We start from the raw sequence: 19,802 nt of genomic DNA on the forward strand, positions 1-19,802 counted from the left end.
TCCAGCTCCACTCACGTTCTGAGGTCCCGGGGGTCAGGGCTTCAGCATGTGAATTTTAGGGGGTCACAATGCAGCCTATAACAGCCGCTAAGAGCCCCCTGGCCTGGCCTGTGGACTTTGAGCCTGTCAGGTGAGGAGGGTGGGGCTCCCTTGGGGCCCGACCAGTGTTTTGTAGTTGATGCTGCTGCCTCCCCGACACAGCTCCCTGAGGGCGGGGGTGCGGAGGGGACCTGAGTCCTCTCTGGGTGCCCCCCTGGCTACAGGATTGTATGAGCTGACGGGTGGCATTCAAGGATCCTGTGTGAGTAACCGAGGAGGGCAGAAGGGGCCCGGCCCAGGGAGGCCACAGGGAGAGGCCACACAGCAAGGCTGGCGTTTCTGAGTCCCTGCCCACCGGCCCTTTCCTGGCCTCCCGCCTCATGTGCAGCAGCAGCGTGTTACCAGCCCCCCACCTGGTGCTGGCGCAAGATTTCCAAAGACGTTTCATGTGCACATGTTCGGAGCCGCAGAGCAGCAGTCTTGTTGCCATCAGCCCTACTGGGCTGGGAGATCAGGCCCGCCTTGCCCGAGGGAGGGGCTAGAACTCACACCCCACCTTATGCCCTCTCCTGGCTCCCGATTCCCTGTACCCAGCCTGAACAGGGGCTGGGCTCCCAGAGGAGTGAATCACAGGGAGCTGGCAGGATCAGACCTGTACCTGTGGCTCCCCAGTGCCAGGCACGGGCAGCGAGGCCGCGGGCCTGCCCTTCTGCCATCTGCTGAGGGGGCGGACATGCTCTGAGAGCAGGGCTCGAGCCTTGCTGGGCTGGGTGCTGCACTTAGCAGGGGTCAGGGAAGGCCCCCTGTGGAGAGGGGACCATCGAGCTGAGCACGGTGGTGAGGAAGAGAATCCGGGGGCACCAGGGTGATGCCTCTCAGGAAAGTGCTCAGAACAGCAGCCCCCCTCTCCTCGGGCCTGCTCAGGAGGGGAGAGGAGGGCTCAGCTGCCTGCCCCCTCCAGCTTCCTCCCAGGCCCCTTAGAGGAAGACTGCTTCCTCCAGCCAGCCTTCCCTGCCCGCCAGCCTGCAGGCCCCTCCCCTCTGGTGGCCGCTTATACTCCAGCATCTTCCCCTAGCAGGCTGGCTGGCCATGAGAACCTGGGGCTGTGGGACCCTAGCTGCTCTCTGCAGCCCCCAGCCCAGACACATACTCCAGAGGGCAGTAAAGGGTGGCTGGACCCTGGCAGGCCTCTGAGCCACACCTCTGCTACCTGTGATCAGGACGTGCCTTCTCAGGGGGAATCTGTCCTCATCCTAGGTGTGCAGGCCGGCAGGGCCCTTTGACCCAGACTGCCTGGTTCCAATGCTGGCTCCATCCCTTACTGCTCAATCCCCAGTGCCTAAAACTGCCCCTTTAGGAGTGTAGGGGTGCTGCAGCACCTGCCTCCCTGGGTGGTCATGAGGGTGGCCTATCAGCAGAGGAGAGGGTGCCCAGTTCCATGCTCGCCCCAACACAGTCCACACCTCCAGAGGGTGCATACCAGGCCTTCAAGAGGAGAAGACGGGGTATCCAAGATGCCGCCCGACGCCCAAAGTCAAGCTGCCCAGGGCGGCCGCAGGAGGACAGGCGTGGGGCGCGGAGCCCACCCAAGGCCCGTGGCCTTCCGTCACACCCGCACGACCGCCCAGGCAGCATTTCGGCGCCCCTGGAGGCCCCGCCTGTCCCGACGACCCACCAGGGAGGCGCTACTGAGCTCCACGCCCCCGGCCACGGCGGCCCGGACCCCAGGATCGGCGGCAAGGGGAAGCCACCTCCTCGGGCCAGAGCTAAGCCCTGCGGACTCGCCCGGGCGAGCTCACCCGGTCCGCGCGGCCAGACCCCAGCCCAGCCCCCTCCTTGATCGCCCGGCCCCTCCCCCTCCCCCTCCTCTGTTCCCTGCTCCCTCCTCTCCCTCGCCCCCACGCCCGGCCCCCTTCTCAGGTCCCCCCGCCCAGACCCCCGCCTTGGTTCCTCGGCTCTGCACCCCTCTCGTCCGTCCCCCTCCTCGTCCACTCGCCCGGTCCGCCTCGCGGCCTTTCCTCGTCCCCTCGCCCCGCCCCACTTCCCCCGGCCGAGTCCTCCCTCCCCCGTCCAGCCCCCTCTCAGTCCCCCCAGTCCGGCCCTCCTCCCCAGCCCGACCCCCTCTCCCTCCCCCGCTCCGCCCTCCCCGTCCCCCGCCTGGTCCCCCGCGGCCGCTCTGCGTGCGGGGTGACGCAGCACCGCCCACCCGCGCGCCCCGCCCGCCCCGCGCCGCCGCCGCCGACGCCGACGCTGCCGCCGCCGCCGCCGCCGCAGCCGCGACCCGGGCTCCTGGGGCCGCTAACGGTCCGGTGCCCCTCGGCGTCTGTGCCCGGCGCCCTCAGCCCGGCCGACCCGGCGGCGCCCTGGGCGCTGGGCGCGATGGGGGCCGCGGAGCCGCTGCGCTCGGTGCTGTGGGTGAAGCAGCAGCGCTGCGCAGTGAGCCTGGACCCCGCGCGGGCGCTGCTGCGCTGGTGGCGGAGTCCGGGGCCCGGAGCCGGCGCCCCCGGCGCGGGTGAGTGTCGCCTACGGCCCGCGGGCTCGGCCGGGGTGGCGGGGCAGGGAGGGGCCGGGGAGGAGGGGGCGGGGAGGCCGGCAGGCGGGGGCCCCGGGACCGGAGGCCCGGAGATGGGGGCCGGGGTCTCGGCAGCAGCTGGCAGGGAGGAGTCCCGGGCGCCGAGGGTGTGTACACTCCGGGACCGGGGTGACAAAGAGCGAGCGCCGGGGCGGGGGCGGGGGCGGGGGTGGGGGGAGGTGCCGGCGGGGAGGCCGGAGCCCGGGCGCCTGCGGTCCCGGCGAGGATGCGACCCCGGAGGGCGAGGCGCGGGGTGGTGACGGCGGGGCAGGTCTGCGGCCCGGGAGGTGTCGCCTGGACGGTGCCGCATCTCTGTGACCGGCCCGCAAGTATCTAAAAGGCACCATCCGGATCGATTGTGAGACTGATTACGGATGGATCCCGAGGGAGTGCCGGCGCCCCGCCCTCGGTTTCAGTTTAACCCGAGTACAGATGCTTTTCGTTAGCGGGGATCCAGAGTGGGGTCAGGAATTCCTGTTGTAAAGTGAAAGACAGGCTCATGATCTTCTGTCTGGGATGTGCTCCCTGGTGGGGTTGGTGTGGGTGTTAATTCTGGTGCAACAGGCTGGACGTGGGACCTGCGGAGGCCCTCCGATTTGGAGAAGTGTAATTTAACTGAAAAGGGCACTCTCTCTCCCCAAGGAGAAGGGGCCAGCGGCTCCCAGGGCCGAGACGTCGGCGGCAGAGGGGTGGGCAGAGGCTTATCAAGGAGGTGTCATTTGACCCATGGCAGGAGGAGGAGGATTACAGGAGGCGCCTTTGGCCAGTGAGAAGGGGGGAGGCGTCCATGGCTGGCGAGGAAGCGCAGGGCTGGCGAGTGTGGGTGTGTTTCCATCTCATTCATTTGTCTTTCGCAATTTTTTATTGAGGGCCTGTCCGGGAAGGGCGCGGCGGTAATCCTCGCCTCTGCTCAGCGCACGTGACAAAGTCCCTGCCGCAATGGAGCATTTTCCATTAGAGGGAGAGACAAGAGGGGAACACATAGGGGCGTGTATGTCTCAGAAGAGCCCTGCAGAGTGGGGGCAGGTCGCTGTGGTGCAGGAGGTCTCAGAAGTCCTCACTTGCAGGAGGGCATTGGACCAGAGCCCTGGAGGGACCTGTGCACATTGGGAAGAGATGGTCCTTGCAGGAAGACCACAAGTGCCAAGGCCGGAGGTCCACGGGGTGCTGCAGGAATGGAGAGAGATGGGGGAGGGGAAACGGGGCTGTTTGGGTGGCGTGGGCTGAGATGGGGACCCCAGGAGGGCTTTATCCATCTTAACCTGGAGAAGGGATCCCTGTGGCAGCTTGGAGGAGAGCAGACAGAGGAGGGACTGCAGGTGGGAGGTTGCTGGCCTAGTCCTGGTGGGAGTGGTGGCGAGCAGGGCTGGGTCTGCCTGGATTGAATGAGCAGCGCCAGGGGAACGTGAATTCCAGGTTTGTAGTTACTGAAACTGCAGGAGCAGGGATTTCGTTGTTAAGTATCGGGGAGGGGTGTGTAGGTCAGTGTTCTCTGGTGGATGTTCTGACTTTGGGATGGCTTTCAGATACCTTGGGGGCAGTCGGGGGTGCTGTGATGGGTCTGGGGGTGCTTTCGGACACTGAGGTTGTGTGGCTCTGCTGGTGGGGGAGCGGTGAGGCAGAGCTGGCCGGTTAATTGGGGCCAAGGTCAAGGGCGGTCTCGGACTCTTTCTTGTTTTCTAGCCTCCGCGTCACCAGAAGCATGGTCTGCAGAGAGCTTATCTGTGGTCGGGGGTCTGAGGCTCTACCCTTCTACCAGCTTTCTGTTGGCCCCTTGGGAAGACATGTCACTCCTCAGACGTCATCCTCCGACCTCCTGCCTGGCCTGTCCCCGCGGGCTTTTGGGCTTTCCTGTAGACCTCTCGGCGTAAGGATGGGGCGCTGCCGTTTCGTGGGACCTCTCGGCGTAAGGATGGGGCACTGCCGTTTCGTGGGGCACTTGGGCGCAGCCACTGTGCTTCTGTCCTGTATCCCATTCAAGCACGATGCATTCCTGCGGGGCAGCTTCTCCCGTATTTTACGGATATAGAGAGTTTTAGAAACCGGCCCAGCTAGTGGTTGAACCCGGGTTTGAGGCGTGGTGGGTCCAACTCCAGCTGCTGTGCACCGGGTGGTGTGGCCTCCCTCAGGCCACAGCGGCCATGTGGACACTGGACAGAGCCCACCCGTCTGGGGCGTCTCGGTGGGGAGGTCGCTCCTCGCCTGCCCTCAGCCGGCCGCCGTCATGGCCTGCGGTCCGCAGAGCCTCGGGTTTGTGTGACGTGCTTTGGGGTGGCCCCTCGCTGGCACGGCTGCCTGCCCTCCTCCCGGGAACGGTGGTGGCTCCACTCTTACAAACCGTGAAGGCCCTTTCGTACAGGGACCTGGTCTGCAAGAGATTGGTCCCCTCCCTGGAGGGGCCGGGGCTGTGGGAGCCCTGGCAGCCCCTGTGCAGCCCACCACCCTGGGAAGGCAGTGGATCAGCAGTGCAGGGACGCAGCTGCTGCAGCTCGGGGCCTTCCCATAGCGGCACCCCCAGGGCAGTGGGGTCTGCGTCAGGTGATTGCATGCTTGACAGCACCACTGGCAGCAGGGAGACAGGAACCCGTCCACGCGGGACATTTCATTCAGTTACGGAGTGGCAGTACCCGGCCGCTGCAGTCCCAGGCGTGTCTGCTGGCGGGGATGGACTACGGCTTGGCCGGGGAGGGAAGGGAGGGGAGGGTTGTGCAAAAACAGACTGATGGGGTAGGGAGTGAATTGAGATCACCTTCGAAGGACAGAGGAGGGACCTGCCCCGGGGCAGCCGCGTGCACTGGGTGCAGCTGCTTCGTCTGACGCGCTCAGTTTCTCCATAGCATCGCCCCTGTTTGCAGACAGGAAAAATGGAAGTTGTGAACTGATTGCAATTGATGGTAATGTCCAGAAGGGAGCTGGCTTTTAATCCAGGCCCACGCTCCTTCATCGTGAGGGGGCTCAGCAGTTGAGAGCAAAGGAGGGACCAGGATTTCAGGGGGCAGCGTTATCTGGACCCAGGAACAGCTGCTCTTAAGGAAGCTGTGAGGCTCCGGGGCGCCAGCCTGGCCGGAGGTGGGGCAGACTGAAAACAGGAAACCCAGACCCAGTCTTCTCACAGTGGGTCGGGCTAGTTCAGCTTGAAACAGAGTGAAACTGTATCTGGGCTGTACCCCCCGGGGTTCAGGAAAAGAGACTCTGGATGTGTTCCTTTAGAGTTGGAGCTGGGAGGAGTGTGTTGGCACCGGGGGGTGGGGTGGGGCAGTGCCCAGGCTCCACCTTTGAAGGAAATCCTCCCCTTCCTCTGGCAGCTCCCCCCGAACCTGGGATGCCCCGGGGCTGGTGGGGCTCTCCTTGGGTAGGTCACTGCTATATTTACAGAGTGTCCCCCAACACCCCTACTCAGTGCCCAGCAAAAGGTAGGCAAGCCACAGATACTTAAAACAAAAAGGTTTTGTATGCTTATAAAAGTAACTCATGTTGATTTAATAAAATCTAGAAAACACAGAAAAGCACACAGAAAAAGAATCACCCTTAGTCTTAACCTTCAACAGTGAATTTTTTTTTTTGCGGTACGTGGGCCTCTCACTGCCGTGGCCTCTCCCGTTGCGGAGTACAGGCTCCGGACGCGCAGGCTCAGCGGCCATGGCTCACGGGCCCAGCCGCTTCACGGCATGTGGGATCCTCCCGGACCGGGGCACGAACCTGCGTCCCCTGCATCGGCAGGCGGACTCTCAACCACTGCGCCACCAGGGAAGCCCAAAACATGATTTTTTTAACGTCAACTTTATTGAGGCATAATTTGCATACAATAAAATTCACACATTTTAAGTGTGTAGTTTGGTGACTTTGCCACGTTTGATCAACTGTCCTAAGGAAAAAGACAAGTACTTAAGGAACTGTGTTTAGGCTTTAGAAAATGTATTTTCTGTGTGTTTGTTAAGATACTGATGACCCCCTCCTCGTGTCCCTCATCCCCATTCCCCCGGGGCTCCTCGTGTGCCTGTGCACGGCAGGTGCTGAACAGCCCTGTGTGGATGGCCGCATATGGGAGGTGAGGTGTGGCCTGCCCCTGGCCACATGGTGAGTGGAGGCTGCCTCGGGACTGGGCTCCGGCTGTGTGGGATGCAGCATGTCCTGGGGTCACCGCTGCCACTGGCAGGAGAACGTGGGGGGGAGTGGTTGCTTTGCTGTTTGCTCTCCCAGCACTTTGACTTTTCTCTGGAGGATGTGGGTTCGAAACCATTGGAAGTGGCTGGGAAGCTGAATGGTTTGTGTAAAGCCCACAAATTCTACAGAATCCTCTAAAGCATAAACACCACAGATCCTGTAGTCCTGTGTTTCAGTATCCCCTGACGTGTCTTAGTTATGCCCCATGAGGAAGTCAAAAGTGCTGTAGATAGTGTCAGATGCTGTAAAGCTAACGCCCTGCACAGTGTGATAGGAGGACTCTCAGTATATTTGAATAGGAAATAAATGGCAATCCTGTCTACCTGTTACAGAAAAAAAGTAGACTCTCATTCTAGGTTTGCATGTGATTCACTGTCGGAAGAGACGTACAGGCTTTTGTGGTTTCGAAAGCGGATGTCAGGAAAACAGCAGTCCTGCCTGCCATCTGTCTCTCTAGGCACCTGCCTCGGTTATGTTCAGGTTACGTGACTTAACAGTAGGCGAACGTGGTCATAAATATCGTAATCTGAGGTGATTCCAAGGTTAACTTTTATTTGTTACTCTAAAATAGGTCAGCAAACATTTTCTTCAAAAGCCAGATAGCAATTATTTTAGGCTCTGTGGGTCACAACTTCTCAGCTCTGCTGTTTTAGCACAAAAGCTGCTGTAGGCAGCATGAGAGTGAATGCACGTGGCCGTGTGCCAACAAAACTTTATTTATGAACGTGGACAGCAAGCTGAATTTGGCCTGCGGTTTGCCGACCCTGCTCTAAACCATTATGTATCCTCACGCGTTTCCCTGCTCTGTTGTTTGGTGCATTCACGTTCAGGATTGCTATGTCTTCATTTTGGATTGACCCTTTTTCCGTTGTGTAATGCCCTTCTCTGTCTCTGATCATTGTATTTGTTCTGGAGTCTGCTTTATCGGTTGACATGGCCACTCCTGCTGCACACGCCTTTTCCATCCTTTTACTTTCAGCCTGCTTGCATTATTAGATTTGAAGTGAGTTTCTTTAGACTGCCTAGGGTTGACTCATGTTTTTTAATTAACTAAGCCAATCTGTGTCTTTATAATGTAAATAGATTAGGGCTTAAGTCTACCATTTCATTTTTTGTTTTCTGGTTTTCGTTTCTCTGTTTTTCCCTGCCTTCCTGTGAATTACTTAAAAATATTTTTTTAGAATCCCATTTTGATTTGTCTATATATCTTCATCTTTTCTTTTAGCTGTTTATGGTGGTAAACTATCAGTGTTGTTTTTGAGCGCACCTCTTTGTACAGAGGTGGAGTGGTTCCCCAGAGTATTGGTCTATATATACGTATCTCATCCCAGTCTTGTGGTGCTGCCATGTTACCAATTTGAGTGAAGTGCAGAAACCTTACCTCTCTGCATCACTTTACTCTCCTGTTTTATAATGAAATTGTCTTAATTATTTCTTCTGCATGCATTTAGAACCACATTAGTGTTATAATTTTCTCTTCCACCCGCAAACATTATTTAGAAAAGTCAGGAAGAGAAAGAAATCCTATTGTGTTTACCCATATCTTTGCTTACTCTGTTCTTTCTTCCTTTTTCCCCCCCCCCCCGCCAGGGACTCTTGTCACTTCACTTCTACTTCCTGCATCCTTTCTTTTATGATAGGTCTGCTGGCAACAAGTTCTCTTAGTTTTTCTTCGTCTGAGAATGTCTTAATTTCTCCTTTATCCCTGAAGGAGATTTTTGCTGGGTGTAAGGTTCCAGGTTGACCATTCTTTTCTTTTCAGCACTGGAAAAATATTGTGCCACTTCCTTCTGGCTTCCATGGTTTCTGAGGAGAAATCCACTGTCATTCAAAGTTTTCTCACCTGTAGGTAAGGTGTTGTTTCTCTCTTGCTGATGTGAACCTTCTTTTCCTTGTACTTGATTTGCAGAATCCAGACTGTAATGTGTCTTGGACTGGATTTCTTTGGATTAATCATATTTGAGGTTATGCCTTTTGTCAAATTTGGGAAGTCTTCAGCCATTATTTTTTGAGCACGTTTTCAGCCCCTCTCCTTCTCTGCTCCTGGGACTGTAGTGACACACATGTTGGATCCTCCATTATAATCCCACAGGTCTCTGAGGCTCTGTTCGTTTTGTCTTTTTCTGTTTTGTTTTTAATTCTGTTTTCCTCTGCTGTTCAATTTTAGTCATTTCTGTTGTCCCATCTTCCAGTTCACTGATTTTCTCGTCTGCCTCTCCGTTCTGCTGTTGAGTCCACCTGTTTGTTTTCTGTTTTGGTTACTGTATTTTTCAGTTCTAAAATGTCCATTTGGGTCTTGTTTATATCTTCTATTTCTTTTTTCTTTTTTAAAGATTTATTTATTATTTATTTATTTTTGGCTGCATTGCGTCTTAGTTGCAGCATGTGCAGTCTTTGTGGAGGCCTGCATGATCTTTGTTGAGGCATGTGGGCTTCTCTCTAGTTGTGGTACACAGGCTCCAGGGCATGTGGGCTCTGTAGTTTGCGGCACACGGGCCTTCTAGTTGAGGCACGAGGGCTCAGTAGCTGTGGCGCATGGGTGTATTTGCCCTGCACCATGTGGGATCTTAGTTTCCTGACCAGGGGTCGAACCCGCATTCCCTGCATTAGAAGGCAGATTCTTTACCGCTGGACCTCCAGGGAAGTCCCTATACCTTCTACTTCTTTGCTAAGACTTTTTTTCTTTGCTGAGTCTTTATGTGTCTTCATTTGTTTCAGGTGTGTAATTGTTTGTGAAGCCTTTTCGTAGCGGCTGCTTTAAGGTCCTTGTCAGACAATCCTAACATCTTTGTCATCTCGGTGTTGGCATCCAGCGATTTTCCTTTTTTTCTCTCGTTTTGAGAGCTTCCTACTTCTTGGCATGGTGGTTGATTTTAGATTGAAACCTGGACATTTTTGTACTGTGTTATGAAATTTTTGTTTGTTTGTTTGCTTTTGTTTTTGTTTTTGCGGTACGCGGACCTCTCTCTGCTGTGGCCTCTCCCGTTGCGGAGCACAGGCTCCGGACACGCAGGCCCAGCGGCCATGGCCCACGGGCCCAGCCGCTACGCGGCATGCGGGACCCTCCCGGACCGGGGCACGAACCCGTGTCCCCTGCATCGGCAGGCGGACTCTCAACCGCTGCACCACCAGGGAAGCCCCTGTGTTATGAAATTTTGGATCTTATTTAAACTTCCTCTTTTAGCTTGCTCTCTCTGACACTGCTCCATCAGGGAAGAGGGGGACTAGTTACCGCCAGGTGGGAGAAGAAGTCCAGGTTCCCCTCGGCCCTGTTGACAGTAGGAGGGGAGGGGCTCCTCATTGCTGCTGGGTGGGCTAGGACTTCCGGCCCCCCACTAGGCCTGCACAGAGACCCCCTTGGCTGGAAGGGGTAGGGGTGCCTCGCACCTGTTCTCCAAGGGTCTCCTGACACCTGGGTAGGTGGAGGTGGGTGGTGGTGAAAATCCTGACTTTCCCCTAGGTCTCCCCTGACACCACCCCACTACTGCTGAGTGAAGGTGGAAGTCCGCTCCCCCTTTGTCTCTCCCGACCCCTGTGGGGAGTGAGGCTCGTTACCAGCTGTCTGGGATGAAAGTTCTGGCTCCCTGCGTGCCTTCCCTCACGCCCCGCCACCCTGGTGCCATCCTACACCCCCGAGGGTGGAAATCTAGGCTCCCAGGTGGACTTTGCTGGCGTGTGGGCGTGGGGCCAGGTTTCCTGTGTGTTTGTTGCTTGTCTAGAAGTTTCCTGTCTTACTGGGCCGTCCTTCCCCTGGTCCTTTGGCCAGGGAGGGCACTCTTTGTTGGGGTTTTTGGTTTGTACCCACTGGCATTTCCAGGTTGCTGGATTCTTCAAATCTGAGGTGCTTGAGGCAAAAGGAAACCCAGGGAAGTCACCCCTGTCCTTCCCTGGTCCCGAGGTCCCCGGCCAGCTTCCTCCTCCTCCCACCTTTCAGAGTCTCCCTACGTTTGTGTGACACATGGCTCAGTGGAGGAACAGGGAAAAGCACACCTCGTCCATCATCTCGGCAGCGGAAGGTCCCTGTGCATTTTTTAAAATATTTTTTCTCTCTGTTATTCAGAACAGATTATTCCTACTGACCTGTCCAGCTTCACTGGCTTCCCTCTGTCCCCCACACTCCGCTACTGAGCCCGGCTAGTGGGTGTTTTATTTCAGATGCTGTACTTTCAGTTTTAAAGCTTCCATTTGGTTCCTTCTAATGGTTTATTTTTCTCTCCTGGGAACTTCTGTCATCTTTCCGTTCATTTTAAGAATGTTCAGCTGTACCTCACCGAGCACGGTTACACCGACCACGTTAAAGTTTTTGTCTGATGCCTCCGACATCTGGGTCATCTCAGGCTGGGCGTCTGTGGACTGTCTTTCCCTTGGGCATGTCAGCGTTTTCTGGTTCTTGGTGTACTGATTAATTTTGTACCCTGGACATTTTTCATATTCCTTTGTAAGGCTCTGGGTCCCGTCAAAGTCCTTTGGAGAATTTTCTTAGGCAGGCGCTCAGCCTGGTTGTACACAGACGGCAAGTCGGTCTCGCGTTGTGGGAGGGGTTTCCACGTGAGTCCAGCTCTCAGGGCCTTTTTCACGCTGGGGGGGCCACCCTGGTGTTTGTCACTCGGGGGTGAGCCCGGGGCCGGGGAGCTGGCGCACTGGGCAGTGCGGCTCCCAGGGCTCCTCTGTTCCTGGAGCCCGGCGCGTGGCAGTTCACGGGCAGGGCCAGGACGCCCTTCCCAGCCCTGCTGGCCACGCTCTGGCTCCTCTGGACAGAGGGGTGGGTGTTCGCTGTCTGCATCCAGCGAGCTGTTCTAGCCCTCAGGCTGCGCTTGGCTCAGAGCTGGGGCTGGAGAGGAAAGGAAGGCTCTGGAAGACTGCCGGGCGCTGCTCCTTCTGCGTGGGTGCTGCTCCGGCCACTGGCCCGCTGCTCTTTGCTTTTGGCGCCTTCAGTTAACTGTCTCCCTCCCATCTTGTCCAGACCTCTTGGTCACCATCAGAGGAGGGATAGGCGGTCGGGCGCCTGCTTCATCCTGGTCGGAACTGTGTCTGTCTCGGCTGACTTTCTCGTGCCGGTAGTGCTGTGCTTGCCGCCTCGAGTAATCCTCCCCATAGCCCCTGGAGCCACCCTGGTGTTGTCCCCATTTCAGAGACAGCAGTCTGGGCAGGTGGGGGGCTGCTCCAGAGCTCGGACGCTGAGATCCTGGGGTACGCCCCCTGCAAGGACGTGGATGCCGGCTTCGTTTCTGCAGCGCCCACTGCCTTTCCTGGCAGGCAGGTGGGGGGAGAGCAGGGTTCTTGGAGCAGGAATCAGTCTGGCTGCAGCCCCCAGCGGCCGAGGGCGGGGCCGCCACACGGGCCCCTGGTCACTAGGCTGATGCTTGCACAGAGTAGCACGTGGTCGGAGGAGCCTGTGGCTGTGCAAGTGGGAGTCGGGGGCTGTTTCCTGTGTGTGGAAATGCAGTTGTGCCCGAGTTGGCTCCACGGTATACGGTCCGCAGGTCCAGGGTCAGTGCAACCTGTCCCCTGAACCTACGGCCTGGGGACCCGAGGAGAGCCCTGTCCCGAGCAGGGGTGCCAGAGGCGTTTCCTGAAAGGCCAGGCCCGGTCCTGTCACAGGTGCCGATGGAGCAGAACCCTGAGGGCGGCAGGGCCAGGGGCCACCTGGAGCCGGACGCTTGGCCAGGTCGCTAGGCCGCTGGTGCTCCAGGACTGCTGGGCTCTCCCTGCAGTGGCCAGGGTCAAAGGCCACAGTGCGACAAAGGTGGTAGCAAGTCCCTCTTAGGCAGGACTGTTTCAGGACGGGCGGGAGCTGCTCTGGTTTATGGGTTTGGGGGCAGGAGGACACGGTGATGCCTCATCTTTCCGGACGGTGTTGATGACATTTCTTCAGGTGGGGACGACAGCGAACTGTCAGCAGTGTGATGTCTGCATCCTGTCTCCACGCCCCATTCAAAGGGAAGGTGCACGTGTGTGAGTGTGTGCACAGGTGCATGTGAGAGACCGCAGGAGCATGTGCACGTGTGCCTGTGTGTGAGCAGCGGCTCCTGGGTGGAAACGGGCCGCCCGCCCTGCCCGCCAGCCTGTGGCCCCAGCAGTCCCCGCGTCTCGTCTCCCTCTCTGGCCACACGCCTTGTGCAGCCTTTCTCAGGAAACCAGTGGACATCAGACCGCACCCGATCCGCCGAGCCGCTGATTCCCAGGCCTCCATCCAGAGCACGCCCGGCTCCCTCCTTCCCGGGGACCCCTTGGCCCAGGTCTGCGTGGCGTCTTGGGGGCCTGGGTGGACGGTGCCAGGCCTGCAGCGGGTCTGCCCTGGTACCCAAGGGCCCTGGGAGGCCTGATAGAGAATGTTCCGTGGAAGGGGTCCGAGGGCCAGGGCTTTGGGCTCATTTGCCGGAAGCGGTGCTGCCTCAGAGGTCTGGGTCCACGGAAACACGCGCTCCTGACTCCTTGTACTGTCTGTGCCTCAGCTGACAGCTCAGCAGGGGCGCCAGGAGCCGTGGGGCATCTTAGATGAGAGTCCAAGGCGGTGAGCCTCCGGAGCCGCTGCTCCCTGCCTGGGGCTGCCTGGCCTGCGGCCCTCCTGGGCTCCGGCACCGCCTCCGCCTCCGTGGTACTTAGCTGCCTCTGCTCCAGCCCCACTGGCCTCTGCCTGTCCTGAAGCTCCGCAGGGATGCTCGTGCCCCAGGGCCTTTGCCCAGCTCCTAGGTTGCCATCAGCCTTTGTCCGTGAGGCATCCCATCCCCCTGCAGCCCCCAGCCCCGTGGACCTGCTCCACTGCCTTTTCCATAGCATTTATGACTCTGGATAAGTTGATAAAACACGTATATCAACCTCGTTGTTTCTCAGAGGCCTCCCCACATCCGACCGTTACCTGCCAGAGGGCGGGGTTTTTGTCCCGGCACCGCCTCCCTGTCTGAAGCTAGGTGGGCCCGTAGCAGTGCTGAGCACGTGAGTGGGGCCTGGTGGGGCAGCTTCGGGCGCAGTGCCTGGGCTTTTTAATGTTTACTCATGAGCCTTGGTGACTCACGTGTGTTAGGGTTTAGCATAAACCACGATATACCTGATAATTGAATATCTTCTAAGAGAAAAGTACATCTTGAAATATTTTAGGACCTAAAGATGCCAAAGATTTTGTGCCTGGAATGATCTAGAAGGGTTTAAAAATAGACTCAACTGAGCTGGACACTGATTGAGCCCACAGAGAGCCCGTGGGGCTCCAGGTGGGCCCCTGGCCTGCCCTGCCAGCCCCCCCCCCAGCCCGCTGCTTCCCCCTGTAAACCTGACTATAAATGGCTAAACTGGTCCGGCCGCTTTTCCTAAGAAAAGTGCCTGGTGCCCTCCCTCTTCCTCTGATCCCGGGTCCCTTATCTGAACGCCCTCAGCTGCCCTTTTCTGTAGATCCCATGCTTCCCTCCTAGGCCTGTACAGTCCCTGGCTGGTGAGCATTGCCACCTGGCACTCGCCACCTTCTGGAGTTTCTTGAGCCTAAGAGGATAGAGTGTCCCGGACAGGATTACCTCTCAGGACACTTAGCCCCGTGCACCCGAGTCATAGTAAGAGATGTTACCTGCCCCCTGCCCTGGAGTGCGCTAAGAACAGCCAACACACGTGGGTGCGGCCAGGCACCAGGCCCTCTTCTCAGCACTTTAGGTGAGGATCCTTTCATTCTCACGTGTCCCCATTTTACAGAGAAGGTAACTCAGCACAGAGATGCCAGGCATTTGCCCAAGGTCACACAGCTGGGAAGCGCCAGGGCCCGGTTCCAGCCTTGGCCTCTCCTCTGGATCCACTGTCGGCCCTTCTGGTCAACAGTGGGGACTGCTGTCAGGCCGGAGTGAGGAAAGGTGGGCCTGTGAGCCAGGCTCGACTTCGGGTCAGAAGAGATGAAAAGGTAGGGGGCTGCTGGGGAGGCGGGTTCCTCCTGTGAGCATCCCCGGGTAGCTGCCCGAGCTGCAGTGGTGGACAGACGGTCAGGGCCCCTGCAGCACATGGGACACGCACACCAGGTTCCCTCCCAGGCTGGTGTCCTGGTGACGTGCTGGCCACTGTGGGTGTGCAGACAAGGGTCAAAGGTCACATTGTACTGGATCAAGTAAATTATAATTGACCAGCACCTCATCTGAGCATCGGGAACTTTGGGGCTAAAGTAACTAGGATAGACTTACAGTTTTGTTTGAAATTCTTGTGTTACTGAAATAAACCAGTAAGGGACTTCTCTGGCTGTCCAGTGGTTGAGAGTCTGCGATTCCACTGCAGGGGGCACGGGTTAGATCCCTGGTCGGGGAACTGACATCCTGCATGCTGTGTGGTGTGGCCAGAAACAAAACCAACAGACAAAAACCCAATAAGAAATAGTTACAAATGGAAATTTAATTTTTAACCTAGATCATTCAGTGGAAACAATTATTGTTCTAATAGAAACGTGACCTGCTGTTGATAAGTCTGTAGGACTTGCCATTCTTCTTCTAGACAGATAACCCTGGAGTGGCAGCCACGCAGCCTTACAGAGCTCGTAAAAAATCGACGAGGAGCTATGTTGGTTTGTTTCCAACTTTGTTTCCAAAGTGATAGGAATCTAATTTTACTTAAACTTTTTGTGTGTGTCAGGCTAGACTGGGTAGAATGAGAGCCATGATGGGTGATACAGTTTCACTTGGGATCCGCAGGGTCAGCGTAACTACAGATCGTCTGTAGCGGGGGGTGTCTGTAGGGGGCTGCTGACGGGTCGCGCTTGGGCTAAATTTGGCCCAGATTTGGTCCACGGATATTTTTTGACTTGTCCAGTGAGGTTTTCTTTTCCTTTTCAAATTGTAGTCAACGTTTTAAATCAGGAGATTTCACACCAAAATATCCAAGCTTCAGGCGTATCCCTGAGCGATGTCGCCCGTGTGCTGTGATCAGGACTGTGGCCTCCAGGTGGTCGGGGGCGCCTTGTGGAGCTTCGAGAACACGATCTTGAAACGTCAAGCTGCCGGACGAATTTCCCATTTCTGTGGAGTTAGAAGACAGATTTTTTTCTATATGAGGAAAGCCATTGGGGGTTGCCTGGGTTGGGTAGGGTACCCGAGAAGTAGCTACCTTCAAGATTTGCCTGTTTTGACTGAAATTGGAAAACTGTTCTAGAAATGTCTAGTGGGGCGTGTGGACATGCAGAGGGGGAGGGTGCTTACCCAGCGTCCGCCTGTCAGTCCCCGTGCTCCCCTCCGTCGCCCCCGCGGGATTTGGGGCAGGTGTGGACCTGCCGTCACGGGCCGTGGCAGGTGGCAGGTGCTCGAGACCGTGGTTTGTTGTCTTGGTGGCGAGGTCTCGGGCACACGTCTCGGAGAGGAGAAGTACTTTGTGACATTTATGCTGTAGGAGAAAATGTGTAATGCTTGAAGAGAGATGGAAAACCGATCTATAGGTTTAGTCCTCCAAATGCCTCTCTCTCGTTGGAAATCCAAATTCTTCCCTTCTTGTGAAGCCACTTAAGTCTGTCCCTCTCCTTGTGGCCTTCTCCTGTTCTGAATTGGTATCGCGGGTGGCGGTGATATCACATAATCCAGCCCCGAAGATCCTCTCACCTAAGGCCTCACGTGGAGGCGCCCAGGGGAGGCCGCTGAGTGGGGAGGCAGCGGGCGCAGGGGCGGCTCACCCAGCCAGGCACAAGCCCCGCCCGCTGGCATCTGTCCTGGCTCGTCGGCGACCAGCAGGGCCCCCCACCTCGGTGCCTTTGCTCGCTCGTTTGTCCAGCAGGGGCGTCAGCGACCTGCCCCAGCGGGCCGTGGGGTTCTGTCCGCGGGGAGTGGTAGCTGGCGCGCGGGTGCCTCTGAAACCAGCCGGGCCTGTGGGCCCCCCGCTGCCTCCCAAGGGGACCTCCACCCGTGACCCCTCCCCTCCTCCCCGATCACATCCAAAACCTGTCGTCTGCTGGGCCTGGGACGCCGCTCCCCCAAGTGCCGGGACAGTGTGGCCGTGTGGTCACTAAGTGATTGTGATGTGACTCGGGCGTGTGGGGTCTCTCGTGGCGCCGGCCTGCTCTCCGGACTCTCATTGTCAAACCGGAGCAGGTATTGATGAGTGGAGGGAGGGCCCCCGCCCCACAGGGCCTTGGAGAAGGTGTGTCGCGCTCGCTGCCGAGGGCGCCTCGGGAAAGGGCAGCGTCTGCCTTCAGCCCTGACGTGGATCTGTGGGTCGGGTCTGGAAGGTCGCAGCCCAGCTTTGCCCACCGGCCGTGATGGTGTCGTTTAGCAGATGAGAGCGGCACGCTGGCGTGGATGGGGCAGGCGGGGATGGCGGGGCAGTGTGAGCACGGTGACCACGGTCCAGTGAATTTGTTTTCTGCGCGGTGTTTCTGGACTCTGCGAGGTGGTGAGCTGAGGGCAGCAGGGCTCCCTGGTCTTCCTTTCCACAGTGAGCTCTCACCCGGGAGCGCTCTGCTCCTGCCCCACGTGTTCGGGCGGCTGAGCTGCCGGGAGGCGCGTTTCACCTGCGTAATGACTCAGGGGGTTGGGCAGTGTGACCTCAGACCCTCGGGCTCTTTCTCGGGGAATGGGCCCCAGTGCTGGTGCCCCGGGGTGGGGCTGCGTGGCTGCCAGCACCCTGGCTTTTCTCTCTGGCCTCATCGCCGTCTAGTTCCCGTGGACGTGCGTCTCAGGCTGTGACACGATGCATCAGGTGCTCCGTGGGGACCTGCCCTGTCCTGTCCCGTGTGATCCCTCTCACGTGGATGACGTGTCCTGGGAGCGGAGTAGTGCCCTTGACTGTGAACTTGTCTTTGCTCTGGTCGCCCTTGGCCTCCTCGATGTCCGTGGGACCCTGGCCACCTCACCACCAGCACGGGGTACGTGTGCGCTGACACACGGGCGGTCGGTCTCCTGGGGGAACAGAGGCCACTGTGCGCTCGGCTGTCCAGGAACTTGTAAGATAAGCAGATTGACAGACAGCAGGGACTTTTCTCCCCCCGAGTCACAGCCGTGAAGCACACTCAGCATTCGTGGGTCACAGTGAGCACTGAAAAGCCTAGAACAGAACCGAGAACGGTGGTGACAGCGGCCGGAGTCCTTAGCTGTCCCGGGAGAGCTGCGGGCCTGCAGCGTGGGCGCCCTGTCCCGCGGGCATTTCTGGAACACGGTGGTTTCTCTGGAACACGGTGGCCCTTCGGTCACCACCCTTGTGGGAGGGTAACTGCCTGTCACACGAGGCACAGTCGCACTCCTTGGGGAGGGGAGCACAGAAGAATCGCATCTCTTGTCAGCAAAAGCCTTGAAACTTCCAGCCCAGGTTTGGTTACCAAATTTCAGTCCATTTTTGGAAAGGATTCTACTGCATGAGAACTTTTTTTTTTTTTGAGTTTGTGACAATTATATTTGAACCGGTGGTAATGGCCCTTAAAATAGATTGCTTTATTATTAGAAAAATTAATGCTGAAACTGAACTGAAACACAGAGAGAGGCACATTCAAGTTTGGCCACAGGACCTGAAAGTGAAAGAAGAGGGGGTTGGCCTTAGTCATCCAGTCGGCAGTTCCAACTCACCTGAGCCGCATTCTTAGGAGAAATCAAAATTATTTAGAGCGTGGTTTTATAAACTGTGCAAAACCTAGTAAAATGACCTATCCTGATATACTATTGATAAGGATATTCTTGTAAGTGAAAGCTTAAGTCCTTCAAAATTAAAGATATTCCAACCGTTTGCCCTACATGGCTGCTTGGTTATTGTTTGTTTTTTGGAAAGAAATGTCTTTTTCTTCGCCAATTTCCGAGTGGGTCTGTGGCTGTCAGCGTCCACACTTGGTTGCCCGTCGTGCACGCTGGAGTTGAGGGGGGCCCTTGGTTGTGGGTGCAGAGGACGCGCCCCTGCCTCGGTCCCCCCTTGGTGTTCGGGTTTGGCAGGCTCTCTTGAACCTCTGCCTGACGGGAAACGTTTTTTGACAGATTTGCCAGCAGCGAGTCCTGGCCCTGCCGGTGGCTTGGACGAGTTCTTTGACCTCCAGGCTTCCGTAGAATGAGGATCTGGAACGTCTTCTGTGAGTCCGTCTGTCCAGCGAGGGTCGTATTTACCTTCTGGGTTGTGTGTGAGGATCACGAGCGTCTACATTTAGCACGAAGTGGGCCTCACAAGCGGCAATTATTATCATCACTGTTACTATTATTATGCCCGCCGTAAAGCCGGCGTACTCATGTGACAAAGCGTGACACGTGGAGACCAGAGCTGGACTCGGGTTGGCCAGGCCCTGTGGGAGGTGACCGGTGGGGACACACACAGCTCTGAATGGAACAAGTAAGACCACCCTCAGGGAGATGCCACCTAGTAGGGGGCAGAAAAGTGACTGCAGGCCAGGCTGACACACTGGTGAGGGGGGGACCTGGAGGCCTCCCCGAGGTGACGGGGTTTCGGCTGGGAAGCAGAAAGTCCCGGGCCAGTCAGGTGGCCGTGTGTGTGTGTGTGTGTGTGTATCTGGTGTGTGTGTATGTGGTGTGTGTATCTGGCGTGTGTGTATGTGGTGTGTGTGTGTGTATCTGGGTGTGTGTGTGTATCTGGGGGGGTGTATCTGGCGTGTGTGTATGTGGTGTGTGTGTGTGTATCTGGGTGTGTGTGTGTATCTGGGGGGGTGTATCTGGGTGTGTGTGTGTATCTCTGGCATGTGTGCATCTGGGTGTGTGTGTGTATCTGGCTGTGTGTGTGTATGTGGCGTGTGTGTGTGTATCTGTGTGTGTATCTCTGTGTGTGTGTGTATCTCTGGCGTGTATGTGGTGTCTGTGTGTGTACCTGGGTGTGTGTGTATCTGGCTGTGTGTGTGTATCTGGCATGTGTGTGTATCTGTGTGTATCTGTGTGTGTGTATCTCTGGTGTGTGTGTATGTGGTGTGTGTGTGTGCATCTGTGTGTGTGTGTGTATCTGGGTGTGTGTGTGTATGTGTGTGGCGTGTGTGTGTGTGGCGTGTGTGTATCTGGCGTGTGTGTGTGTATCTGGTGTGTGTGCATCTGGCTGTGTGTGTGCATCTGGGTGTGTGTGTATCTGTGTGTGTGTGTGTATCTGTGTGTATCTGGCGTGTGTG

At 57.2% G+C, this 19,802-nt stretch overlaps 1 protein-coding gene across 1 annotated transcript in view; it reads left to right on the forward strand.

The window, feature by feature from the left end:
• Positions 1 to 1,553: 1,553 nt before the first annotated feature.
• The window catches only part of CERK (ceramide kinase), a 51,041-nt gene continuing 32,792 nt past the window's right edge, over positions 1,554 to 19,802 (forward strand). The window contains exons 1-2 of the mRNA XM_060165537.1: positions 1,554 to 1,775; positions 2,314 to 2,551. Coding sequence (XP_060021520.1) covers positions 1,554 to 1,775; positions 2,314 to 2,551 — 460 coding nt within the window. The remainder of the gene's footprint in view (positions 1,776 to 2,313; positions 2,552 to 19,802) is intronic.

The sequence above is a fragment of the Lagenorhynchus albirostris genome, chromosome 11, assembly GCF_949774975.1.
Source record: "Lagenorhynchus albirostris chromosome 11, mLagAlb1.1, whole genome shotgun sequence".
Classification (NCBI taxonomy): Eukaryota; Metazoa; Chordata; class Mammalia; order Artiodactyla; family Delphinidae; genus Lagenorhynchus; species Lagenorhynchus albirostris.